Source organism: Hippocampus comes, unplaced genomic scaffold (genome assembly GCF_001891065.2).
Source record: "Hippocampus comes isolate QL1 unplaced genomic scaffold, H_comes_QL1_v1.1 scaffold166, whole genome shotgun sequence".
NCBI classification, from domain to species: Eukaryota; Metazoa; Chordata; class Actinopteri; order Syngnathiformes; family Syngnathidae; genus Hippocampus; species Hippocampus comes.
This window is the reverse complement of record NW_017805452.1, coordinates 16,612-43,954: the sequence shown is the minus strand read 5'-3', so window position 1 is coordinate 43,954 and position 27,343 is coordinate 16,612. Positions and strand designations below refer to the sequence as shown.

At 46.5% G+C, this 27,343-nt stretch overlaps 1 protein-coding gene across 2 annotated transcripts; it reads left to right on the top strand.

The window, feature by feature from the left end:
- cica (capicua transcriptional repressor a) lies at window positions 1-27,034 on the top strand. Of its 2 annotated transcripts, none has more exons than XM_019874161.1 (22): window positions 1-223; window positions 6,557-10,084; window positions 10,446-10,716; window positions 13,609-13,743; window positions 13,957-14,107; window positions 16,399-16,501; window positions 16,582-16,764; window positions 17,662-17,788; window positions 18,426-18,592; window positions 19,154-19,292; window positions 19,469-19,551; window positions 20,467-21,064; window positions 21,230-21,363; window positions 21,742-21,878; window positions 22,293-22,515; window positions 22,713-22,899; window positions 23,001-23,137; window positions 23,932-24,092; window positions 24,161-24,312; window positions 24,616-24,750; window positions 24,835-24,960; window positions 25,754-27,034. In XM_019874161.1, exons 2-22 carry the CDS (start codon window positions 6,740-6,742, stop codon window positions 25,993-25,995), a joined length of 6,936 nt encoding a protein of 2,311 aa, XP_019729720.1. In that variant the 5' UTR covers window positions 1-223; window positions 6,557-6,739; the 3' UTR covers window positions 25,996-27,034. The 2 variants fall into 2 exon arrangements, with proteins under 2 accessions (XP_019729720.1, XP_019729721.1); XM_019874162.1 differs by lacking the exon at window positions 1-223 and adding an exon at window positions 5,213-5,796.
- The last annotated feature ends 309 nt before the right edge of the window (window positions 27,035-27,343 follow it).

Here is a 27,343-nt window from a genome sequence, read left to right as displayed (position 1 = left end):
CCAAGCTTGTTGGTTGTCAAGGCTTCGGGGTCTCCATTCACCATTTTGCGACTGTAGCGTAGAATGTACAGGGCCACTAGTTTTTTTCTCGCCTCATTTGAAGTTGCCTCGCCGGAGAAACATGAGAGACGACTGACTGGCAGCCGCGGACGACCGGAGCGGCCTTTCTTGCCCTATTTTCACCCGCCGACTCAGCCGGGCTGTCGTCCACGTTAGCCGCGCAGTGAGTGTTAGCTAACTAAAGCTTCTCCTGAAGCACCGCAACGAGTCACTAACATTCTCCCTTTTATTCCTGTTCGGATTTAACGTTGTTATTTTCTGCGTATTTTAGTGCGTGGACGTGCTTGTCGTGTGCGTGGAAGGGGAGGCGAGGGAAGAGAAGGGAGGGAGGGGAGAGAGAAAAAGGGAGCGGTGCGTCTCGACAGAGTGAGCCAGCCTCAAAGTTTTCCACTAGAATTAAATCCAACGTCATAACTAACAAACTACACCGACGGCTGCGTGTTTAGCGCACAGGGTGTCGTTATCACGACTGAGTGCAAAGGAGGAACGGGAAGGGGGTGTGGGGGGGCTGTCGAATGGCCTTGTCAACCAAATGTATTTTAGAAAAAAAAAAGCATTTACACTGGGGCCAATGACGACGTGAGGTCGTGCAAAGTTGTGCAGGAGGCCCCAGCTGTCATTTCACACAGCTGTCATTCTTAGATGAGGCCGAGCTGACACTTTTTATCTACTTGGGTGCCTTGTTGTTGTTTGGCGCAGCTAATTTTTGGGTGGCAATTAGAGGCCTGGGAAGAACCTCCTCGGAAGAGCAGGATTTCCTTGCGGCCTTTTGTGTGTGTGTGTGTGTGTGTGTGTGTGTGTGTGTGTGTGTGTGTGTGTGTGTGTGTGTGTGTGTGTGTTGTGCGTGCGTGCGTGCAGGCAATACGGGCTGCTCGGCCTGCATGCATGCATGCATGCATGCATGTTGTCAGGGTTGCATAAAAATTCACGTAGTCCCTCGCTGTTTTTGTAATAGTCAAGTTTGTTTATATAACATAGAATCAGAATACTCTTTACTGGCCAAAATATGTGAAAAGTATTTAACTTCAACGATTTTGAAGTGAAAAAAACAAATATAGTGATTGCAATTTAATGTATGTTTATTCCCTCACCTCACGTTTTCTCACAAACAAAAGAAATAACTGAATTTCCTCATTTGATGCTAAACTTTGCCGAAAAATGTCCACGCTGTCATTGAAGTATATTTGTCAAACAGTACACACTCAGTGTGGTAACTGAATCGTCTTGCTAAGTGAACGTCCACCATGTGCTCATACGTAGCCCACAGTGTCACCTCTCTCATCGTCAAATAGTCAACCTGAAAAACCTTCCAGAAATTCGGCGCAGTGTCACAAACACTCAATAAGCAACAGCCATCCCATAATATCTCACCACCGTCTCAACTTGCCGCTAGTAAACAAGCTCCACTCCACGCAGGCCCAGCTGTGATAATCCTGTTACTCTTAGTTATTCCCCCCTGCACACAACGGCCCAGCTTTTGTGCGTGACAAATAGAGAGTCCGCAGTATTCAGACATCCCATACCATGTGGATAGATGACCCCAGCGAAGCAAATTGTACGGCAGTCGACGTTTGTGTGTGTGCGCATGCACACACACATTACAACGGCGGTGTGTAACACGTAACATTCCATTTCATGGTAGTGACATCTCTAGAATGTCATTTTCTTGTCACTGAGTGTGTGAGGCCTTCAGGGTCCCTTCTGATCATAAGTCTTAACTGTCATTAATAATAATAATACACTTGTGTGTCATTATAATTATAGTGCACTTTTGTGCGCAGCCCTTCTCGCTGCAATAAAACAACAGTATCAGAGTCGTAAAAAAAAAAACAGTGATGCTAATAGCCAAAGGACCACGCTAGAGGATCAATAATTAGAAACAGCATTTGACAACAGTGTCATCGGCAAAGAAAAAAATGATGATCATAAAAGTTACCAGTTCAGTTTATATGAAAGGTTAATGATTACCATATCGTAAACTTTGTAATTACAGTCTGTGTCATACAGTATTAGAGATACGTTTGAATCATTACATCAGTGTTGAATGAATGTGTGGTCTACTAGAGTGGATTTAAAAAGTCTACACATCCATGTTCAAGGTTTTTGTGGTTTAAAAAAAGAGACTACCATAAATCGTGGAGAAAAAAAAAAGTTATACTCTCAACATGACCTATTAAACAAAAAAAAAAAACAAAAAAATGCCCCAAAGCGTGATGCTGCCACCAGCATGCTTCACTCGAGCTTTGGTGTTGTTTTGGAGATGTATTGGGTGTGTTTGCACCAAACATGCCTTTTGGAATTATGGCCCCAAAAAAATTCAACCTTGGTTTCATCAGACCATAACACATTTTTCCACATGAATTTGAGAGTTTTTGTGATGGACATGGTCCACAAAAAGCTTCATGCTTCTCCTTTAAAAAAAAAAAATAAATGAAAATCCCACATGTATTTGGGGAATGTTTTTATGCGCAAGGTCCACAAAAGCTTCATGCTTCTGCTTAAAAAAAAAAAAAAAAAAAGTCCAGAAAAGCCTACTAGAATAACAAAACTTTATTTGGGGTTCATTGGTTGCACTTTAAATGGTGGCAGTTGTGTGCTGAGTCTCATTTAACATGAGTTTGATTGTGACGTTTTTATTTTTTTAACACAGCTACATCCCAGTTCGAAGAGGGTGTGTACATTTGTGCAACCACATCATTTCAGTCATTTATTTTCAATTCCCTCCTCAAAAATCTTTATTTGATTTGTACACTTTGCACGTCATATTAATGGTCTGAAAATAATTCATCTCGGTCTCATTCTTTTATCACACCATAAACTGGCTTTTGACCAGGGGTGTGTAGAATTTTTATATTCGCCGTAGTCTTCACATGACATTCCTTTACGGTTGACATTATTCATTTATATTCATTACATTAGGCCACATTTGATTCTGTGGCTAAGATTGCGAGTCATGTGACCTGACATAGTGAATACACAATCGTGTTTTTATTTATTTTTTCTTCACCTAACGTGACTCGGCCTACTCCAGTGGGTATTTTTGTCCCTGCGCACATGTGAAATACAATTGCACTCATTGCCAGTCAGTGCTTATTATTACATAAGGCTGTGTTTCACTTTGGTGAAGAAGAGTTTCACAACTAAGTGACCCAGTAAGCAGCAGTAGTTAGATTTTTTTTTTGTTTTTTTTGCTGAGGATAAAGAATGTATATTTTTGTTTCCCATGGCAGTTTGAATAAGTGTCATATCGTTTGCAGGTTTTTCTTTTTCACCGTTGGGCCTGTGCGTTCAATACTACTGTGACATGGATGCGAGTTTTGTTAGCCAGTCTATGGCATTTGGCATTGTGTGTTCAGCTAGTGGACTTTGGAAAGTTATGTGATTTGTTTAAATACACGTTTAATTCTCTTAGATTTATGTTACAACTTGAAATGGGACTTTTTTTTTTTTACTTTGTTGTTGACAAGTATCTGTCGTTCTGCTGACTGTAAGTAGAGTGTGAGTGCATTTTCTCCCTCCGAGGACTTGACGAACGCAAATGCGGATGTCTTCTGTACTTAATGAGTATTCAGTTTTGTTTGAATAAACCACGATACACTTTCCTTGAAGAGTAGGCATTTAAAGGGGTACCCGAAATGATCAAATACGGCGGAATGAAAGACTTTGCTAACCACATTCGATTGATATTACTCGTCCTTTGCTATCGTACATATTTTTTCCAATTGTAAAGAGACTTTGTGGACTTCCCGTCGACGTATCGAGTTGAGTTTTCCAGAAGCACTGTTAAAAAGGTCGCTGCGGGTTTCACACGAACCAGCACAAGTTGCATCAGGTTTTTGATGCCAGCGTGTTATCATCAGCCACATGACTGCGCCACCAGTTGTTGCTCCGCCCCTGCGCGCAACAAAACTGCACTCGCTCACACACGCACTCGGTTACTCACACACGCGCTCCCTCCACCTCAGCTGCCACTACGCAAGGCTCACCACGCTCTCGGTTTGAACACAACGGTACCTTGACTTTCGTGTTTATGAGTGGGGGGGGGGGCTTCTACGGGCTACATTAATAAATTTGACTTGACATGAGTCAAGTCAAGATATGGCATTGTTTGTCCAAAGTAGGCCCTGACATTGACTGGTCATCGCTTCCTGTTTTGTGGGATCAGTGAACATCTTTGATCTCATTCTCAGTGGTGCCCTTCTTGCTCTTTTTGTGGGTTTGGACTTCTTTCCCCATCTGGACCCCAAAACCACACGATGACTTTTAATATCTTCGAACTTTAACGGCAGAAAGCAGTGATGTCACTCTTTTCCATCCTATGTGTTGTTGGTTTTGGCACTTTTAGCCGTTGTGGTTTTAAAGTGCTCGGCTTGTCTTTCGGCTCGGACTGACCGTTTTAGGACTATTCGCGCTATGTATGGGTAGGGGTTTCATTACCACCTTTGTTTTTGGTTTTTTTTTTGTTTTGTTTTTTTTGGACCCACACTTTTTCACTCCTGACTGCCAAAAAAAAAAAAAAAACAAGTGACAAAGAACCGAAAAGCAAACAAATGAAATGGTCACAACAGCTAATTCAATCATCTAACGCTACGCGCTAAGACTGTTGGCAGCATCTGATGTCGGAAGCTGGTTTTAATTAACATTAAAATTTAATGTCATGTTTGAAGGTTACCTCAGGAACTACCATTGAAAGGTAACGAACATCACAAGAGGTTCGCCGGGGCAAAAGGGAGTCTTCTCAGGTCAAAATATCAGCAAAATCAATATTTATTTTCTTCTTTTTTTTCCAAAGTGCATGAATGTTTCAGAAGAGGTTTAAAAAAAAAAAAAAGTAAACCTCCAACTAAAGTCTGCTCTCAAAATTCAAAAACAATTTTTGTCCACGTTGCATGGGCTTCTCCTCCAGGCTCTTTCCAGTCCGTAAACAGCCACACCTATTGGGGTTGTGAGGCATGCTGGGAAATGTAGTGTCCGGACACTACATTTCCCAGCATGTCAGCCGTTTTTGTTTGCGCGCAGCGCAGGATTCTGAAACGGGAGGTCACATCCTTCCACTGCAGCATATTTGGGGTTTTAATTTTGAATGCAGGCACTTATAGCGCCAAATGTTTCATTCAACATGTCAGTTAAATCAATTAGATATTTTTTTTGGGGGGGGGGCGGGGGGGTTGTTTGTTTTGAGTGGAAGCACAAGTGTCATTAGTCATCAGGACTCATCCCTTCTGAATGTCAGTGACGAGTCCAAGTCAATCGGAGACGTCGGTCACGCGTGAGCATGAGCTGCGAAAAGGAGGAATGAAGTAAAAGGGGAAGTTAGGTAATGCTCTTCCACAGGAAATGGAGTGAGTCGGGGCGGATTGACGCCGCTTTGCAATACAGTAAACAGATAAAGGTCGCCACAGAAGAGGAGGAAGGAGCGAGGATGAGGGTGGGTGGAGGGTGTTCAAGACAGAGTGAAAGGGAGGGTTTAAGTATGCAAGCGAACAAGGAATTCCCCCGCCCCTGCTTCCCCAGATAAAATGCAGTGTGCGTGGTTTTGTGTGGTTGTGTGTGTGTGTGTGTGTGTGTGTGTGTGTGTGTGTGTGTGTGTGTGTGTGAGTGTGAGTGTGTGTGAGAGAGAGCGAATAGGAAGACTTGTCCGGGCAAACTGCAAAGTGCTTGTCCATTTTTTTACTTCAGCCGCTCTGCTGCTGCAGCGTTTAGCCTGCTAGCCACCTTGTATGGATGCACTGTTATGTGAGTACAACATCTTGTGTAACACCACGGCGCGTTATCAAAGTGTCAATGAGTCACATTCATTACGACGCCAATTCATCAATAGCTGCCTAAATAGTCATCAGAAATGAACAAGAGACAACTCTCCGCTTCCTCCAAGTTCGTTAGCAAGAGTTTAGGTCGACGAAGGCCTCCAGGCCAGGAAAGATTTTATCCCAAGTGTTACTGCCGAACATTGTTTGTTTGTCTGCGAGGAAGATTTAGTGGGAGAAAGGCTCCGGATCACGCATTCAGAGTGTTTACATGTACCTCAAATGAAATGGGACTATTTCCCAAATCTTTAAAAAGCTAAGGCACATATTTTACTGCACAACAAATCTCGCTACAAAGCACCAAAAAAAAATTGTCACAAAAAGTAGATGTATTGGAAATAATGAGATCCCGACTCTATGGACCCACAAATATCATTCCTATGCGGTGCGTGTTCTGGTGCTGTTTAGTGGCAGATCATAAAATTATTTGTTGTATGAACTTTAACAGGTGTTGGCATAGTTTAAGTGCGCCATCTGACATCAAGTGAAACAGAACATTTATTTGTCCTGCCTATCACTGTACGTCTTTGGTATGTAATAGACAAATGAATGAAATGTATACTTACAGTGGATACATAATTTTCAGAGCAGTCACACACGAACAAATGGATGGATGAAACTCGGTCAACACTCTTGTTGTGTTGGTTAGTTGTACAAATTATGATTGGCTCTTCATTTCTGTCTTTCAGCATCTCTGGAATAAAACAGTGGCAAGTGAAGAAGTTGCCCCGGTCAAGAAGCGATGCCAGTGAGGCGCCCTATAAGACATAACTAGAGAGAAAAAAAGAGGGGGGGGGGGGGGCAAAGGAGAAGCAAGCAGGATAGAACAAGGAGACGGTCTTGCCTGAAGGAAATCCGGGCTTCATGACAAGATGAAGCCAATTAAAAAGCAGGGTCGGCGTTCCCCCCCCTCCACCCGAGCCAAAGGGGGAAAGCGGCGGGGTGCCAGCGAGGTCCTGGAAGGAGGCGAGAAAAGAGACTCTGATGAAAACCGAGACAGAACCGGGCAAGGCCAGGATCACTTCTCTTTCTCATCACAGTCGGAGTCCTCAGATCCAGTCAGAACCAGGGACTCTTCCGACGGAGAATCGCTTGTCATTGACTCTGGTAAATTACTAGCATCGCCAGACGATCGATCCGGACATTCGGCATTGAGTGCTGGGAGCCACAGTGACAGCAATGCCAGCAGCTGCAGTAACAGCAGCACACCAAGCGCCAACAGCAGCCCCAATCCCTCGTCCAGTCGCAAAACTGCCACCTTTAAGGCCCGTGTTCCCAAGAAGAAGTACACATCTGAACACTGTTCCATTACTACTGGGGGTAACCATGGCAACCTTGTTTCCAGGACCCCTCCTCCTCTTCTTGTTGGCGGCGGGGCCCTGAACCAGGGGTCATCGTGTTCAGGTAGTCCCATACGTGTTTCGCACCCTGATGGCAACAGTCAAAGTCGGGGCCTGTTGGCGGACAGCAGAGAACCACATCAGGACGGTTCCCCCGGACCACCTATCCTCTCACTGCGAGGGGAAAGGGAAAGGCCAGGAAGGGTAGAGGGGGTCAAGGATGGGGAGCGAGTGTCGCCCAGCCCTCTACCTCGCTGCTCCTCCACAGACACGGCCAGTGAGCACTCGGCAGACCTGGAGGTGGTCGTAGATGTTTCCTCACGCCCGCCCTGCAGTCTCCCTGATGCGCTCTCTGACGCCTTGGCCAGGGGACTAAAAAATCAGCGAGTCCTAGCTCGTCAGCGCTTAAGAAGTGATGAGGATGGAGGAGCTGAAAGAAGGAACGATGGGAAGGGTTCGGGCTTGGTGTTCTGTGCTGGTGTGGTCCGTAGAGTCAACGGCGAATTTGGAAGCCTGGAGGTGCAACTGAATGGGGAAAAGACACTCTGCCGTTATCCTTATCGCAACATCAGCCCCCCAGGGGTTGTTGACCTTATCCTCGATGCCCCTCCACCTGGTGTGCACCCTATTCCACTCGGCACTCGTGTCTGTGTGCCTTTCAGCAATGAGGAAGGCTGTGGGGGTCAGTGGTACCGGGAAGGCGTGGTGACTCAGGTGGATACTCACCCAGCGGTGGCTAATTGTTACCGTGTTCTGTTGTCTGATGAGAAAGCTTCATCTCTGAATGAAGATGAGGGTGACAGGGGCGCGGCCAGTGCCACCCAGGCTGTTTGGGTGTCCAGGCAAACACTCCGGCTCCTGGTGCCGCCTTGGGACTTGGACTTACCATCAAGAGAGACCGAAGTAGGTGCTCGAGATAATGAAATGGCACAGGAAGACAGGGACGAAATGGACGTGGAGCAGGAGGTGTGTCGTCTCAGCCGGGGGATGACACCGGTAGTCGGGCCCTTATTGGGGAGGGTGTACCCTTGCATGGTTCCTGTCTCCTCCACACCAGGACACAGCATTACCACTCCAGTCACACCGGCCTCAGTCCTCAGCCTGGCTCCTGGCCGCAAGTGGGACATTGAGAAAGATCTCGGAAGAGAGAGAGATCTCCAGAGAAAGCAGGAAAGAGAAAGGGAGATTATTACAAAGCAACAGCAGCAACATCATTCGTACATGCCACTCACCCCTGAGGAAGACATGGAGGTGTCCCGCTTCAACATGGTCCCCATGGGAGCACTTATACCGGGGCCCAAACCCATGGCAGTTCCTCAGCACCGCCACATTGTGTCTAAGCCTCCACCCGGCTACCTCAATCCTCATCTGTCTGTGGTGCAGGGAATTGGAATTCCCTCCGGCCACCTTGCCCTAAACCCACACCCACCTCCCTCCCCGGTCCTGCTCGGTCTGGATCCGGCCGTTGCAGCTGTCGCAGCTAGTACCGCTGTCATTTCCGCTGCCCAGCTCGCGCCCCTGCCCGCTATCTCCTCCACCATGTCCTCCTCCAGAGTGGAGAAAGCATCAGGAGGTGTCTCCTCCACTGGAGGTGGCGGTTCTGGTTCCACTTCTTCCTCATCTTCACGTTCGCGCACCCCACTGACAGCCGCCCAGCAGAAGTACAAGAAGGGAGACGTAGTGTGCACGCCAACCGGCATCCGCAAGAAGTTTAACGGGAAGCAGTGGAGGAGGCTGTGCTCCCGCGAAGGCTGTTCCAAGGAATCCCAGCGCCGAGGATACTGCTCCAGGCACCTCTCCATGAGGACCAAGGAGATGGAGGCCAGCGGGGGGATCAGAGAGCGAGGAGGGTCCAGCAGCACAGGGACCTTGACACCGTCTGACTTGCGACTAAGTGGCGGCCGAGCCAGCTCCGAGTTTGACTGGGACGAGACTTCCCGGGAAAGCAGCGAGGCCAGCAGCCGTGGAGGAGACTCCCGGCCCCGTCTGGTCCTCCCCTCCTTGCTCCCCCAGGACTTTTCTCGCTTTGACTTTGATGAATGTGAAGCGGCGACTATGCTGGTGTCGTTGGGGGGTTCCCGTTCGGGGACACCCTCATACTCACCCATCTCCAACCAGTCCCCCTTCTCTCCGACCCCGTCGCCGTCTCCCTCTCCACTCTTTGGTGGTTTCCGCCCAGCAAATTTTAGCCCCATAACTGCTCCATCCTCACGCCGTCATCGCCAGCTGAGTGGCACAAAATTGGGCTCTCTGAGCACAGAACGGGAGCGACACCTTTCGGGCATTGTGCCGACTTGTCACACCAACCTCACTTTTACGGTGCCAATGAGTCCCAGCAAGAGGAAGCTGGACAGCCACCCGCCTCCTCCACTGCCAGTAGTCCACGACTACCAGACCAAACCGGAGCAACAACAAATGGTGGCTGTAGGGGGAGGTGTTGGGGGTGATCTGAACCTCGGGCCTGCTGCCTTCAGAGTCCTTTCCCCCCAGAGTCAACCGACAACTCCTTCTTCATTGACTTTCCCACGGCCACGTAGCTCCACCAGCCGGCCCCCGTCCTCTGCTGCCTCCACACCCCCACCCATGCTGGTCTCTCCCACGCCCCCATCTCCGCTACCCCAGGAACCTTCTCCGCGTCGCATCGTGCCACTGCGGGATTCTCCTGTTATCGTCCGCAACCCCGACGTCCCCCTGGCCAAGTTCTCTGACGGCCCCCTAGCAAGGCGGGAAAGGAGCAGATCCAGGGAGCTGAGCCAGGGCCAACACGCAGTCCCTCCCGGCCTTCAAGCGCCTGTTCCCATAAACGGAGCCACAACTAACGGCACCGTTCTCCTCCGCAATCCTGCATCTGCTCTCGTCCTGGTAACGTCCAGCTCGGTAAGAAAAACACGGTGTTTTTTTTGTTTTGATAACCTGAATTCATTCCACCAAGCAGTACTCTTTGGCTTTCAAGTCTCAAAGGGTATTAAATTATGTGCCCTGGCATTAACTGTTGACCAAGCAGTTTTTCGTCTATGTGACTGATGAGTCACTCTGTGTGACTGATGAGCAGTCCGTTTGTCTATATGTACCCTAACATTGACTGGTGGTGACCTGTTGGTTGTTTGTCACTGTGAGCACCGACATTGACTGGCGACAAATCCATTGTCTGTCCATATGTGCCCTGACTTTGATTGGCTGACGACCAGTCAAGGGTGCACACCGCCTCTGATCCAAAGTTTCTACTTCCTCTGCGCAGTCCCTCACCCCAGCCTCAGCAGGCCATGCCCCCCACTCAAGTTCACCAGCCGCCGGTTCAACGTCGACCACTGCAGGCCACATCCTGTCCACGTCAGGGTCTGGGGGCATGGAGAGAAAACCCGAGGGGCACCTGGAGGCCACCGTTGGGGCCTTGCCACAGCCTGTAGCGTGCCACCCAACACCCACGGCCCTCCTGCCACTCATTCTACCCGCCGAGTCTTCGCACCCTGCACCCCGCAAGCAGATCATCATGGGACGCCCCGGCACGGGTAAGGAATTTTCTTACCGTAGACATATACATGAAGGTCCTTCATTGAGCGAGAGAAGGTACCAGTCCAGAGAGAAGGTTCTAGTTTCAAGAGAAGGTTCTCGTTTCAAGATGAATGTTTGAGTTCCGAGTGCAGGTACTAGTCTGTGAATGAACGTCTTCGACCCTGTTCCAAGAAGAGTTTCTAGTCCCCAGAGAACGTTTAAGTCCCCAAGACAAGGTTTAGTCCAGAGAAAAGGGAGTAGTCCCCAGAGAATGTTCTAGCCGCAAGAGAAGGTTCTTGTATCAAGAAATGGTATTATTTTTCATCTTCTATCTGTATTTCTGGCGTCTCTTTTTGTTTGACTTTACAGTGTCTTCGCTTTGGTCTCACTCTGAAACTTGTGGGTGTCTTTCGTTCTTGTATGCATGTATTTTGGCGATGTGATTCTGTGGAGGCACATTGTGTGAGTAAAGTAAAGGGAGGTGTTAATCACATACTATAAAACCGTTGCTATGACAACACTCCACACCTCCACTATGGCGAAATACAGACGTTATGAGTTTGAGGAGGAATATGAGCTCCCATCATTTTGTCATTTTAGGGTTCTTAAATTGTTTAATTTAGGGACGTTATCGGGCCACGGTTCATTGGGATATACATTTAGTTCTGTTTGTAGCTTGTCGAACGCTTGTCGAAAACACATTATGAGAGTTTTAGTTGTATTATTTAACCAGAGAAACATTGTAGCGTGGTTTCGAAGGTAATTTGGATTTTCATTTGCAGAATATATTTTTAATCCTTCTGTGGAACAAAACATCTTTTAGTTTTGTTGGATCTATCTAAATTTGTATTCATCACAGATGTTTTTTTTATTTTTTATTTATAATGTTTTCTAGGTAAACTGCATAATTATTTATCCAGGGGGAATTTATGCCTTGATTTTGATGGTAACATGGATTTTTTGTTGGGGTGTTTTTTTTTTTCCGTCTCATGCGGAAAAATATTTTTTTTAAAAACAATTTGACGTGGATAAATCAATTTATATTTTTTAAAATATTTTGGGAGAACTCTAGGACAAAGCTTTGGATTTTCACGTTTCTTCTTATGATAGTCATGATTATTCATATGATTTAAAACAAGAAATGATCTTGATTGGTTGAGACGATTATTTGACTCTAGAAATTATATTCATTGTACATTTTACAATACATCTTTATTTATCTAGCACTTTCACAATAGCTGCTCCTGTGACAAAGCGCTTTGCAGAACCTTCACAATTCTTTACTACAGAGGCAGGTTATGTGAGCATGTGTACAACCACTTCGACGACGACAATTATTCATGCTGGTCACCCCACCCTTGCTGTTCATTATTAATAATTAGGTTGTTTGTCTTGTATGTGTGTTGCCATTTATAGCCTGTATTATTTATGTGTGCGTGGATTTGTGTGTGCCAGGGGTGTTGCTCTTTATACCAGCGTGCGTGCGTGGAAGAGATAAGGAGTGTGAGTGAAACTCTCAAAGGGTGAAAATATTGACATGTCTAGACATGCAGCGCAGAGTGCAACCAGGACGTTCACGCACCCACGCGCGCACGCACAAGAATCAGAGCGGGCAGTGAGTGTATCTGATCACTAAAAAAAACGAGCTGCGGTGGGCTACGGCCGGCATGTTGTCATGGTTATGTGTTGGAGGAATTAGCGCACTAGCTGATTATCCCAACGCTAACGCCCTCACACACACATCCTTCGCACGGCCGCCAGCCACCTGCCTTTGTACCGTAGCTTCGCCTCCACCGTGCCTTGAAGAAAAAAAAATGCAGTCGAGGCAACCTCCATTTATGAAGGTGACTGTAAAAATGAAACATTGTAATTTTCAAAGCCAAAATATTCAACCAAACTATATAGTTTGGACTAAACCCCCACCAAATAGCTTTATGCTAGCATAGTGGTCTTTCCGCAGTTTCGCCGTCAGTAACTTCCTCAATATAGTCAAGTTTGATTGCCTTTTTGGTATTACGCTAGTTTCTTGGGCTGGGGGAATGTGACCTCAAAAGAAAATGTTGAGGGTTCCCCCCCCCCACCCACAAAAATTCCAGTTCACATTTTGATCAGTGCTGTGCTGCCTGTAATGTTGTAGCACAACGTGGTACTACACTGAAGGGACGCAACTGTGAATTCAGATTTGCCTGTCTGCTGTTAAAATGATTGCGTTAGTACCCGCAATGAACTGCGATATTTTGGGCGGGGGGTTGGGGGGGGGTCACTTAATACATATAAAAACAAACGGGAGGCGGCGTAGGCCCCTGTGGCTGAGATTCCTCCTCAATCTAAATATAGAGCAGCCGCATTGGCATCAGCAGGAAGTGAGGCGGGTGCCGGCAGGAGTGACAACTCAGCAGCGGTGTGGCTTCACCTCAACGTGTCAGCTTGCATTGGAATGCCTTTGTTTTGGTTTGGTGCCATATCGATTGTGTTTTTGTTGGGATTCATTTTGGTCATCAGATTAGAGCTGAAGGAACTTCCTGACAAAGTGTCACTGGCTTGGGATGGATCACTTATTAAAAAAAAAAAAAAATCTGTAAGAAATGGCCTGACCAGTATGGACAGTTTGATGCAAATTATGATGTTTGCTAGAGTAAAATTCTGATAACGGATGAATCAGTGAATTCATAAACAAAATATATAATCAATAAAATAATTTTGGGGAGTCCTTTTAATGCTTACAACAATAATGAAATGAATTCCAGGCAGAGAGAGAAATAACCCAAAATAGAAAGAGCGAATATCAGACGAGCGATCGGGCCCTTGTGACGTCCAAGAAAAGAAAAAAGCTGCAATAATACAAGAATGACCGCTTACTTTTTTTTTTTGTTTGTGTGTGTGTCCATCTCTATGCAAACGTACGCCAGTGTGGACCAACGTGGAGCCTCGCTCTGTGCCAGTATTCCCTTGGCACTCGCTCGTCCCTTTTTTGGAGCCCGGCCAATCGGGAGCGGCCGTCCAGCCCGCCGTGGATGGCCAACAGCTCATCAATCAAAACCAAGGTATGAAGAAAAGAAACATAATCAGAATTTTTTGGTAAGTCAAAAAGTAGCAATTCAGAAGCGTAAAGCTGTTTTGTTTTTTTTTTTTCCGAGAAAAGTCCAAATAAATATCGAGCAAAAAAAAAAAAAAATACATATATATAATTTTTTTTTGTCTGTAATTTATGTCGAATTAGGTTTGTGATTGCGATTTGTGCTGTTGCAACGTTTCAGAGCCTCGATGCGGCGTGGCACTGGTGGGCGACGGGCGAGCCCCCGACCTGGAGAGGAGGTCGCCGTCACGTCCGCCCCCGGCTAGTAACAACAACACCCCGGCGGAGAGGGGCGGAGCCGACAGCGAGACGGAGAGCGACACCGACGACCCGTGAGTACATGCCGAGACGATGTGGGCAGTGAGGAATCCAGCCATCCATTTTCCGATCCGCTTTATCCCCACAAGGGAGGTGCCGGAGCCTATCCTAGTTGTCTTCGGGCAGTGAACTGGTTGCCAGCCAATCGCATGGCACACATAAATGAACAACCATTCACGCTCACACTCATGCTTAGGGACAATTTAGAGTGTTCCATTAACCTGCCATGCATGTTTTTGGAATGTGGGAGGAAACCGGAGTACCCGGAGAAAACCCACGTAGGCACGGGAAGAACATGCAAACTCCACATAGGAAGGACGGAGCCGGAATCGAACCCTGCATCTCTGCACTGTGAGGCGGATGTGCTAACCAGTCCATCACCATGCCGCCCACAAATATTATCACAAACTGAGAGACAATTTCCGCCTTCACAGATTTGCTTCCGTTTACCAGACGTGTTTTCAGACCACGTGCGCCGCGGCTCCGGAAGTACAACAATGTGGGAGTCGATCGGTCGTGTTACTAAGCAACGAAGGGGAATCCCGCGCTGTACATTTTGTTCAGAAGCAAGGTCGCGAAGCAGTTAACTTCTCACGGTTCATTGTAACAAAGGTCTTTTCACTACTTTGTGGGAAAAATCTGCTCGTTATTTTATTATTTATTAAATCGTCATCTTCCACTAAGAGTTTGTATGAGTGGCTGCCTTTACAGCAGCTCCTCTACTTTTTGTTCTTCTACTTTCTTCCTTTCATAACTTTGCTGCTGTAGATTGGGAATTTCTCCATTGTGAGACGAATAAAGTTTTTCTTATTCTTGTAAGTTTCAAGAAAAATCATACTCTTAACAAAAAGGGTTTTTTAGGAGAGTAAAGTCTGGTTGAGTTTTTTCCCCTGAAAAGTTACAATAATAAAGTTGTAATTTTTCAAAAAAGAGAGTGGAATGTTACAAGCGTACGACGGCAAATGTTTGAAAAGATGTGATATTTTGGAGTGAAAAATATTGCGAAAATAATGTCGGGGGGGGCTTTTTGAGGAGAAGTTATCTTGACAAAGTCGTATTACAGTAATAGTTATATAAATATTAATAATCAATACACCATAATTAGTGTTATGAGAGTAAACTTGCATTTATTTTTTATTTTTTTGCCAAAAAAAGTGTCACCTTCAGTCTTTTTTTTTTTTTTTCTTCAGCATTATGACAATAAATCCAAATTTCCCACCAAAATGTCATAATATGAACATGGTGAATGATAATAAGGGCATATTTTTTCTGTCCAAATTTATGAGGATTAAGTGCTAGTGGTGCGTGAAGTCGTGTTGTCTCGTTGTGAAATGGCACTTTGATTTGTGTGTGCACTCCATGGAAGCACCACGTGTTCATCCTCTCAAGGGTACTCTTCTCTCTCTCTCTATCTCTCTCTCACACACACACACACACACACCCACACACACACACACACACACACAACCACACACACAGACACACACTCGTTTGTGTTGTGAAATCTACCTCCTCTGAGAGTGCGACAAAAATGGTGCGTGTGTGTGTGTGCACAGTGCGCACACACACACACACACACACACACACACAGCTCGCTGGCTGCGCTCTTCATCACGTCTGATTCTGTTTTTGCTCTTTCACGCTGACTCAGACAGGCTGTCTGGTTTGTAGAGTGTGCTTTTTTTTTGTTTTTTGTCAAAGAAATGTTTCAGGGTCGCCGCGCTCACAAAAGGTCGCTGTCGCCGACAAAAAGGAGAGCTTCCTCCTCCTCCTCCTCCCCCATCTTCTGACTTTGCACGAACTACAAATTCAACATGTTTGTTTAACCTTAGCATTTTTTAGCATGCGGTTCGACAGGACAGCTCAGGTGTCGTTCGCGTGTTGACTCAGTCACTTGTGCTGAGGAGTTGCCTTGGCAACAGACATTACATCACCGGCCACTTCATTAGGTACACGGGCGAATGAGGGCCATTGCAGCAGCTGTGTCGAAAATGACTTTTTTTTTTTTTTGCATACAGATAACAATGCTCACTTTTGATTGATGGATTCTTTTCTTTTTCTCTCATTTTTATCAAGAGGAAACATTGTAGTCTGAGAATGCAGCTGTATTTTTAAATTTTTTGTTGGTGTCTCCCCCCCGGGAAGAAGACGACCCGAAGAACCTAATTTAGTCATCTTACAAGATTACAATAGTATTTTTGGAGATGAAGTCACCTTTTTATTTCATCAAATAAGATCAAACCCTGTCACTCTTTTTCATATTGCAAATGTTGTTTTTTTTTTTTTTTTTCCCTACGCACTGCAGCTTCTCCCCTGGCATGGTTGCCAACGACGCATCGCCCTCGCGTGGCCCCGCCAAGAGGCGCACGCAGTCCCTCAGTGCCCTGCCCAAAGACGCAGATAGGAAGGTCGGTTCGTCACCATGATCGCCAGATTCACACCAAACTCCCTGATATCCTTCTTAACATCTGCTCCTTTCTTTCACCAGAGGGAAAAAGACCACATCCGCCGGCCCATGAACGCCTTCATGATCTTCAGCAAGCGCCACCGGGCTCTGGTCCACCAGCGACACCCCAATCAGGACAACCGAACTGTCAGCAAGATCCTGGGCGAGTGGTGGTACGCGCTGGGACCCAATGAGAAGCAGCAGTACCACGACTTAGCCTTCCAGGTCGGGACGCGGGCAAAACGATTTAACTGCATTACATCACCTGGCTATTTTTAGAGGACTCGTGTTTAAACTTCACCTTTGCTTGTGTGTGAGGTAAAGCTGGGTGATATGGCCTTAAAAAAAAAATTAGTTTCTTCATGAGTTCCCCTCCCCCGCCCCCCGCCTTGCTTGTATCTGACATTATTGAAGTCAGGATAAAATGTTGTCAAATTACCTGCAGAGAGGCATCATCAAGCTTTGGGGCTGTTTTTCTTCAGCTCAAGGTGGAGGCAATTATGAACAGTTCCAAATAACAGTTAGGAGTAGCACAAAACCTTCTAGCTTCTGCAATAAAGTCCCCTCCCCCCAAAAAAACCTAGTTGAATATCCCAATTTGTAACTCCAACCAAGAAACTGTAACTCTACCTAGATAATCTTGACTAAGTAAATCACACAAATTCTGTCAGGAAAAGCCTACTAGAACAGCTGACTGTCATTTCAAGGCACTTCAACTAGTGGCAAATGTGTGACTCCCGATGAACATGACTGAATATCATTGCTTCATTGTTGAACACAAAAGAGGGTGTGAACACTTGTGCAATCACATCTCAGTTGTTTGTTTAATTCCCCTTTCAATTTTTTTTTTCTCAATCAATTAAATTGTACAAATAATGGATGAATGAGCTTAAATCAATCTTGTGGTCATTTCTTTTATATGACAAAAATACGGCATTCAAACAAAAGTGTTTTTAGACTTTATATGTTCACTGTAGCCGCTGTAAATGTCAATGCTTCCTCCATCGTAACCGAATGGGCTATGGCCAGGTACCGTTTTTTTTTTTTTTTTTTTTTTTTTTTTAACCACTTAAGAATGTCTGCGCTGTATTTGTCATTGTTTGAACCTTCTCTCTGTGGCAGGGGAAGGAGGCTCACTTCCGAGCACATCCCGACTGGAAGTGGTGCAACAAGGACCGCAGGAAGTCGTTGTCTGACGGCCGCGGGGCCTCCAAGGAAGCACGGGAGAGGAGCATGTCCGAAACTATAGGTGCGAGGGGTTTGTTTATGATGGTGATAGAACTGAAACCATTTGAATGAAAAACCTTGAGCGTTGTAATGCGAACCATGTTATTATTATTATTATTATTATTGTTATTATTGTTGTTGTTGTGATATTTTTTTCATAGGATTACCCCTCTCGCTGCCTTTACAATAAAAAAAAAGTCCTCATGGGCATATATTCTTTATCCTGTTTGAAATCATTCATAACATTACTGTTACATACTGAGCCACATGCAGTGAAATAAGAAATAAAAAGTAGCTTACTACAATTACGACAGTGCAATAGTTTGTGTTGTATTGTAGTTGTGAAACTCTTCTTCATTTGTCTGCTTGACTTATTGTCTACTGCCCCCGGTGGCCAATTCGTGCAAACCCGAATAAGCCACAATGAGTTTATGATGGTTCACAAACTGTTGAATGCTTTTCATTCTGTTGAATTAATTTATGACGATATGTTTTTATAAAGTATAATATTATAAACGACTGTTTTCCTCCATTCATTTCCATAAGGAAAGAGCACGAAGCAAACCTGTATAAACTTGGCACCGGTGTATGAATATTGCATTATCAGAGGATCCAGATGATGCACCATTTGAGGTCTTCTTCCTTTTCCCCCACCCCAGACCCGCATTTGGAGTCTCAGGCGCTGGAAGGCAAGCTGCTGAGCTCGCCGTGGACCTGTGGAGGCGAGCGCCAAGCGGGGGAGGTGTTCGGCGGTCAACAACCCCGTCCCAGAGCTTTCTCCCACAGTGCCGTGCACAGCCTGGAGCACCGCGTAGACGGCGAGAAGGTGGGAGACAGTTATGTCTGCAAGCACCCCGTACTCGTGTGTGATTATCTCCCCTCCGGAACAAAAGCGTGAATACAGGCGATGTAAACAACACTAGTACATGTGTGTGCGTGCGTGTGTGTGTGAGACCATAGCCGCCATGTGTCCTTCACTCCGCTGAAAGCGAGTCTTTGTGCGATCTCGAAACATCTTTGAGCTTTTCAATGCCTTTGAAGTGTGCCAGACAGAAAAATCACGTGGGAGAGAGCCAGCTTGTCTCCGAGGCAATGAGTTCACACCCGCTGCGAGCAACACTGACTGCTGCACCGCGTGAACCGGTTATCCCCAAATAAATCAGAAATCATAAAATGAATCTCATAAAACAAGTAAAAAGTGTCCACGTCTATTTTGCCATTACACTCATTTCATGGGATGAAGATGCGGTATATGAAGAACAGAAAATGGGCTGAAACACAACATGAAAGTTGCTCATTTGAATGTAACAATACCTAACAGTCATAATTTTATTTTAGCATGGTCTTTTTTTTCTGTTGTTTAAAAAAAAAAAAAAAAAATGGACAGGAGGATGGGCCGAGTTTTTTGCGCAACCGGCAACTGCTGCCATCATCCTCCCACATTGAAGGCGGAGCTAGCGAGGATGTCAACAGTGATGAGGAGCGCATGGTCATCTGTGAGGAAGAGGGGGATGATGATGTCATGGGTGAGTGGTCCAGCAGCATTAAAAAAAAATATATATATATTGTAAATGTTTGTTCAAATTATCTTTAGAAAAAAAAAAAACAATATTCACAGTGCATGTAACAGAACCTTTTTCCACTTGAAATTCTGATGTTGCGAGCAACTGTGTTACTTGACGTGGGTGGCATCTGTCTACAGAGGACTCGTGTCCCGAAGGCTCCATTGACCTCAAGTGTAAGGAGAGAGTGACGGACAGCGACGAAGACGAGCCCGATGGCCAGGTATGGCCGTCCAACTTGATTTGAAACAACAAAGTGCTTCACAAAGCGATAAAACAAAAAATATACACATGACGAAAAAGCATCAGGGGAAGAAGGGCTGGTTGATCAAATGCTTTTTATTGGACTTTTCTGAGCCCTCATGTCAAGTTGACTTGATTTTACTACTCCGCATTAGCAAATTAATGGTTCATCTCGTGTCTCATCTCATTTTCCAGTCCTCCTCTTGACAGAGGATATTCAACTCAACAAAGTCTTGACGTTAAAACGAATCTGTGGCGCAAAAATTTTGGGTACAGCTGTAATTAGCTGGGGGGGAACCTCCCCCCACCCCCAAAAAACTTCAAATCCAGTCATACGTTATAGTTGACTACAAAAATGTAATTGAAAACCCTCATCAATAGTATTTTACGATTTTTTTCATCTGATGTGAGTGAATTTCTGGATTCATTTGTTTTAGCTGATTTCTTTTTTTTTCGTCGAGCACATCAGGTTTACATCATATTTTTTTAAGTCAACGTAAATCAGGGACACACAAAACCTTCTCTGATTAAAATTTGTTGTTGATCAGTGTTTTTCAGCACAGTACAGCGGTGCCCAAAATTTTTGCTATGTTTTGCTCAAAGAAAAGGGAAATGCAATTTTGTGGAAGTTGATGTTATGTAAGTTAATACAGTAATCAGGAAAAAAATAATTGTACAAAGCTCGAAATGGAAGCACCTCCCAGAAGAATAATGTCGGCGGGGTGATTAAAAATGGAAAAAAAAAAAATTTTAAGATCATATCGCCAAACCTGAGCATGAAGCACACCGTATTATGCATTCAAAATATACGCAAACGCCATCGAGAAAAAGTCAAGTCAGAGATTCTATATTCTACTTTATCTTTTTGATCTCCGTCTTTTTCCCTCGCCTCCAGCCTGGCTTGCAGCCACTGGCTCGCTCCTCCCTCACTTCCCCCTCGCCTCCCACCCCTCACGACGAGTGTGAGAGCAAGAGGAAAATGGGCATCGATGCGGCAGACGAGGACGGCAAGGGCGGCTGCATTGCAGGAGAAGGCGAGGGGGTGGCCTCCCTGCCCGTGGGGGGCTCCACGCCCGACACCCAGGATGCGGTGCATCCTGTCGAGGGCGTCATCACCCTCGGTTGCCCGGTGCAAGACAACAAAGCCACCATCCTCATTGGAGGGAAGCAGCTGCCTATCACCACAGAGGGTGGGTACCTGTCCTCTGCCTCTCCTGGTCCCAACTTCTCTTTCGGGGGCTCCTTGGTGCCCGCCCAGCCTGTCAAGCTCCTGACTCACGCCCAGCCGCCCCCGCTAGCTGTAATCAGACCCACTGCCACCACTTCCCCCGAACCTCCACCCTCCGCTAGCGGTCCCAAGTACATCCTGCCGGCCCCCCAGACCCCCTCTCCACCTGAACTCACCTGCCAACAAATGGGCTCGGTGCCCGCTGACGCCCCCCCTTCGCCGAATGGCATGCCGCACTCGGGGGCGGGAGTGACAGGAAGCAGAGGTGAGACGCCATTAGCCTTTCAAAATAAAATTGCTTTGACTGAGTCACTCCAACTGTCCTTTCTCACCGTTGTGTCAGTGCATCCCGCCCACCTGTTGCTTCAGTCTGGCCTCTATTAATTTCTTCCTCTTTCTTTCTGTCCCTCTCTCTCTCTCTCTCACACAGTTCAAGCCCAGCTGCAGAATAAGATGTTCGTTCCCATGGCGACAGTCCAATCCGGGTCCACGCCTCCGCAGGCGCCCGTCTCTTTGGTGGCGCCACCTCTTCCTGTGCAAAATGGCCCCGCCGCAGGAAACAAGGTGGGAGTCTGCACATGGAGAGACCACCACTTGACAAATAAATACAAAAATGTTGACGGAAACATTTTTGTTTTGACGAAAATATTCCTCATTGGATCATTTACAGTTAATCAATTACATTTTTTTTTCATGACACAAAAAATTTTAACCAATTTGAGCAAAATAGTTGAGCAAATATTGCAGGACTCACGAGAGATTGGTAAACCGTAAATGTGTGAAAATTGTGTGGCGAGGATGACACAGTAGGAAATGAAATATAAATTTCCTGACAACTTTCATCAGATGATAATTTTTTTTTATTTTATATGGTGTCATAGCCAACATGTGGTGTCACTGTTGTGGTAAACCTTGCCGTGCCCGATGCCCTGTCCTCGACAGATCATCCAGATTGCTCCCATGCCAGTGGTCCAAAGCAGCGTTCACCATGGGAGCGCTTTTCCTGTTTCCATGGCAACGGTGATGGCTGCCGGCGCCGCGCCCCCACAGACCCTCATCCTGACCACGCCGCCTACCAGGTTAGCTGAGCATCTTAATTTTGCTACCACAGTGAAACTGGTAACTGAATCCTCGAGGAATTGACCTAAGTCTTTATACTGGGGTGTAGTTGCCATAAATGCCACAAGATGGCGGCAAAGGATTAGATTTGTTTAAATGAAGAACCTCATCACCGCCATAGCTTAGATGGCTGCTTGGAGATTTTTAAATGAAAATGATAAAGAAAATATATTGGACGATAGCAATGACTTCTCTTCTTAGTCTTAGCAATCACGCAGCATCTTTTCCAGTAAACCTCAGTGCTGCCCAGCATGTTGTGGCCCAACGTGGTACTACACTTAAGGCGCACAACTCTAAAATCGGAACTGCTCGTATACTGTGAATGTTTGTTGCAGTTTAGCCTTAACACTCATAGCCTAGCATCTTGCCCGCAGGATCACCTATGTCCAGTCGAGTCCGGGCGTTACCATGACGATTCCCCAACAAGCCCAGGTACCGCCAGCGGTGCCCAGCGCTGCCTTTCTCTCGTCTCCCCTGACCACATTAGGCTTCACCACTATCGCGCCGGCCGGGCACCCTGTGCTGGCTCCGACTCCCTCCCTGAGCGGCCAGAGCCACAATGTCAAGAGCGCCTCTAACGCCTCCACTGCTCGGCAGGTAAAGACCAGGAAGTGAAAAAGAACACATTTCAAATATGTGTTTAACATGCAACGTGTTTTATTTTAAAAGTGAATTAGCGATTTGAATGTTGGATGGCGAAAGCCATCTCCTAAAAATCCATTTGTATTTATTCGAGAAAAAAAAATGTCCGCTAGCTTAATGTCTAATTAACGGCAAAATGATTTCCGCATCAGGTTCTTACCACCATCTACCCCGCTGGTCCGTTGGCGTCCAGCCTGGTCACCCTGACAACCGCATCGCCCGCCATAAATGCTCCAGATGTGGCGAAGCCCTCCACCACGGCGGAGGTTGATATGAAAAAGGAGCTTGGTGAGCCGGACACCAAGGAGGAAGGAGATGAAGAAGTCAAGGAGGTCAAAGGTAAAAAAACTACATGGCCCATGATGCTCAGCACTCAAGCAGACGACAAGTAGCGCGAATGGTGGTGGACTGTCAAGTCAGAAATCTTCCACCTTCTGCAGAAAGACAAGACGACAACATTGGTCAGTTAATCAAGGAGGAAAGTGTCAAGCTGGAGGAGGACGAGGAAGCGCGTGAGGAGAAGATCAAGGAAAGCAGGGATGAGATACGAGGACGAGAAATGAAGAAAGAGGAAGAGGTGATACTAGTTGAACCGAGCATTTACATTATCCATACTCCTGCTTTTTATTGTCATGTGTTGGATTTTGTGTAGCGGTTTCTTGCTACTCTCAGTAATTCATTCATCTCCTCCGTCATGCAATGAGTGCAAAAGAATCCCAGTTGAGGTTTACACCTTTGGTGGGGTGGGGGTGTATCTGGAACGATGATTATATTTTAAAGCGAGAGAATATGTAAAATACTGTAATACTCTTGAGTAATTTTTAGAAACATGGCCAAAGTGCATCATGATTTCATGCTTGACTGCCCATTCACAATGCTGTATGTGCCTTGGCCACCAGGAGGCAGTATCATGCAGATGTGCTTAACATACAAAGAAGAGTTTCAAAACTGAGTGACACAGTAAATTCCAGTAATAGTCATTTTTCGCTGGATAGAAAATATGATTGACCTAATAGCATATTTGCCCAAGGCTTGTTGAAAACATTTTTTCCTTCACATCTGTTTCGATTTTCAGTCGTCCAGCTCATAGTAATCCATAAAGGTTGAAGCAAGGCACTTGGACAACTTTTGTTGAGATTGTTGTGTTACTGTGGTGTTTGTGTTCAAATTTCCATGAAACTTAAACTTCTAGAACTACTTCGACATAGGTGCTATTTCCGTGGCCCCTTTTTGCTTTGTGTTAGCATTAAACTTGCAGACTTGATTGCAGACTTTTTGCTTTGTGTTAGCATTAAACTTGCAGACTTTTGTGAGATTTGCGCTTCAGTTCCAAACGCAACATGTAATTCTCTTGTGCTTTTCTCATCACAGGCTGGAGCTCCTTCTTCTTCTCCTCCACCTCCTCCTCATCCGCCATCTTCAGGTTTGGATCCGCCGCCGCCTCCACTTGCCGAGAAAGAGCCGACGGCGTCCTCCAAGAGGATCAAGTTCCGCCCGCCGCCGCTCAAAAAGACGCCCGATCCTCACGACAAGTGAATGCCGACTGAAGCGAGGACCCTCTCACAGCAGGCATTTTACTGACTCTCGCTTCTCCGTGCAGGCTTTTGTCTGAGACGTACTTCGAGGAGCGTTTTGCCGAGCTTCCAGAGTTCAACCCGGCGGAGGTGCTCCCGTCACCTACCTTGCAGAGCCTGGCCACGTCCCCTCGGGCCATCTTGGGGAGCTACCGGAAGAAGAGGCGCAACTCCACCGGTAACATGCGAAAACACCCTTTGTGTCATCCCCGGCTGTATTTCTCTGATTTGGATTGTCCTTCTAGTATTTCCTATTTCTCCATTTAAAATTAGTGAAGACATTTTACATGTGGCCCTCCTCCGTCCACATTTCTCGACAGATTCAATCCAATGAAACACATCATGAATTGGCGAGCATATCAATCTTTAGTTTTAGCTCGCAATTCCCACACAAATCATTCTACTTTCTTCACATTGTTCTTCGTATCTTTTCCCTGCTTCGTTTTTCATCCCTGCTCTTCTCCTTCATTGGCCCATCAAGAACTGGAGGCGGCCACCGAGGACCCGAGCTCACCGAGGAGGAAGACCCGCCGCCTTTCCAGCTGCAGTTCGGAGCCCAACACTCCGAAAAGCGCCACCAAGTGCGAGGGCGACATCTTCACCTTTGACAGAGCGGGTGGGACCGCCGTGGCGACCGACTGCCAGTCACAGCTCGGAGCTCATCCGTTAAGTGTCTTCACTCGTGCCGTTGACACCGCAGGTATGGAGGGAGAGGATCTCCTCGGAGACCTGGACCGGGTGCCCTTCTCGTCCCTGCGTAGAACTCTGGACCAGCGGCGAGCGCTCGTCATGCAGCTCTTTCAGGAACATGGCTTCTTCCCCTCAGGTGAGCCACAGCTGACGGCACTTGAAACATGATGATGACGTTTGTAAATCTTAGGCCACAAAACATGGGATAGAATTTTAATGACTCCCTGTAAGAATATTCGGACCATTGAAATGCATCCTGTCATCCTGTCAAGCTTCTTGGTAACCAAACATAGTGGTTCCATGAAGTGTTTTTATTTGATACTGAAAGAAGAAGTCAGTCAAACAGACACAAAATCCATCTCTGAGAGTGTGAGGTAAGGTGAGAGAGTTGCATACTAGCTGAGATTTAACCAATGCGAGCCTACGAGAGCTTTCTTCAGCAGTAGCTGCTATAAGGGCAATCTACTGGTGTCACACTTGAGAAATGATCCTCACGACCTTTTCCTAGTGGGTCAGCAACGCGTTTGGGCAAGTAGTCCCTCCTCAGATCTTGTCCTGGGCAGTGGATACAGAATCACAGCAGTAACTCTCTTCAATCATTGTTGTCTGAGGTCCTCTCTGAGCTAGAGCAGAGCCGGTTGATGTTAGATGAGAAGTGGCAATAAAACAGGCCGTAATCCAGATGTCAGAGGGTGAGGCAGGGCAAGAGATTAAAATGGTTTCACCGCATGCGAGAGTGAAGAATGTAACTCTTAAATTGAGATGAAAACATTTCTATCGAGTTAGCTGCTCTAACTTTTGCCAGTGGGGCATCCTGAAGGTCGAATAGAAACTGCTGTATGTTCTTCAGACTTTCCGGACAAACTAAAATGATCAATTGCACAGCACTAATCCCTGCGCACTGCCTGCCATGCCTTCCTCGCTTGCAGCTCAGGCCACGGCAGCCTTTCAATCCCGCTACGCCGACACCTTCCCCACCAAGGTGTGCCTGCAGTTAAAGATCCGCGAAGTCCGCCAGAAGATCATGCAGGCTGCCACGCCAGGGACACTGGAGGGCGGCGGCTGCTTCTCAGCCGAGGCCGGCAGCCCCGCACCCGCGCAGAGCTCCTCCGTCCTCAACCCGTCACTGCAGGAGGACGCGGGAGGAGGAGCGGAACAGACGGACGACTGAAGGCCGCAAGATGGAGAAGCCCAAAAGTGAAGGTTTCGAAGAAGTGAAGAAGTTTGGACGCAGACGCTTACTCTTAATCTGACCTGGGCGGGATAATAGTGGAATACAGTCCCATAACAATAATATCCCCCCCCCCCGAGCCCCACCCCATCCCAAAAAAAAAAATCAATATTCACCGGAGGAAAAAGTACTATTTCTACGCCCAGGTCTGCCCTTAGCACATTTGTACAGTAGTTTGTAGTCGGGACACAAGCTCTGTGGTACACACACACACACACACACACACCATGGTGCAGATATAATCTTCAGCATGATGCTGACACACACTTAGCAAATCAGACTGTTACTCTTGGATGGAGGCAGCCAGGAGCCGCCTCCCAGGAACACACACACACACACACACACACACACACACATGCGCACACACACACACACACACATGCGCACACACACACACATGCACTCACGCACGCACATCAAAAAGGCACTTTGTCACTTGTTCTTGTGCAAATGCAGTTCAGCTGTTGCCAGCCAGCCCTCTGTTGCCATTGACTTGACCTCATCGTCCGTCCACTCCTCAGCACAGTGGGTCCCGGACGCAAAACCACAACCCTGACGACCTCCACTGATATTCCACGGCCCCTCGATGCTGCACACACACAAGACACGCACACACTGAAGTACACATGCACATACACTCACACTTACACATGCAGTCAGTTCGGCGCGTGCCCCCCGCGCCGTGACCAGCCCATGGGCACCTCCCGCCCCCACGCACAGTTTCGTCAGCGATTGTAAAGACAAAAATGAGAGATCTCGGCATGATTCCGTTGTGACGAATCTTTGCACCTTCCGTCATGACCATGTCGGAAAACTGAACCCTTGTCCACTCTTGAGTGTTTGGACATGGAGGCACCGAAACAGATTTTTTTTGAAGCTGGATGGAAGGTCGAATCTCCCAAAAAGTGTTTATATGCAAAGCAACCACAAGATGTCAGGCTCAACGACAGAGAGAAGGGAAAAAACAAACAAAAAAAAAAACTTGGAACCACACTTCTTGTCCGAATCTCCCCCGTCGGATACGCTGTCGCTTTCTCTGCTTGTGGAAATTGAGCAGTTTTACCATGGCCTGTTTTTCTCTCGTGGCTTGTATTTCTTCTCCAGCATCAAATCAAGAAAATCACAACAACAACAACAACATCAACAACAAAAAGACTTTGGACTTAGAATGGGGCGAGGATGTTATCTGTCCCGATGACCGCAATCTTGATTTTAAATATCTTAAGAGTGAAGGAGGGGTTGCGCCCCTCCCCCTTTGTGTCTCTTTGTAAAATGTTGAAATCAGGTG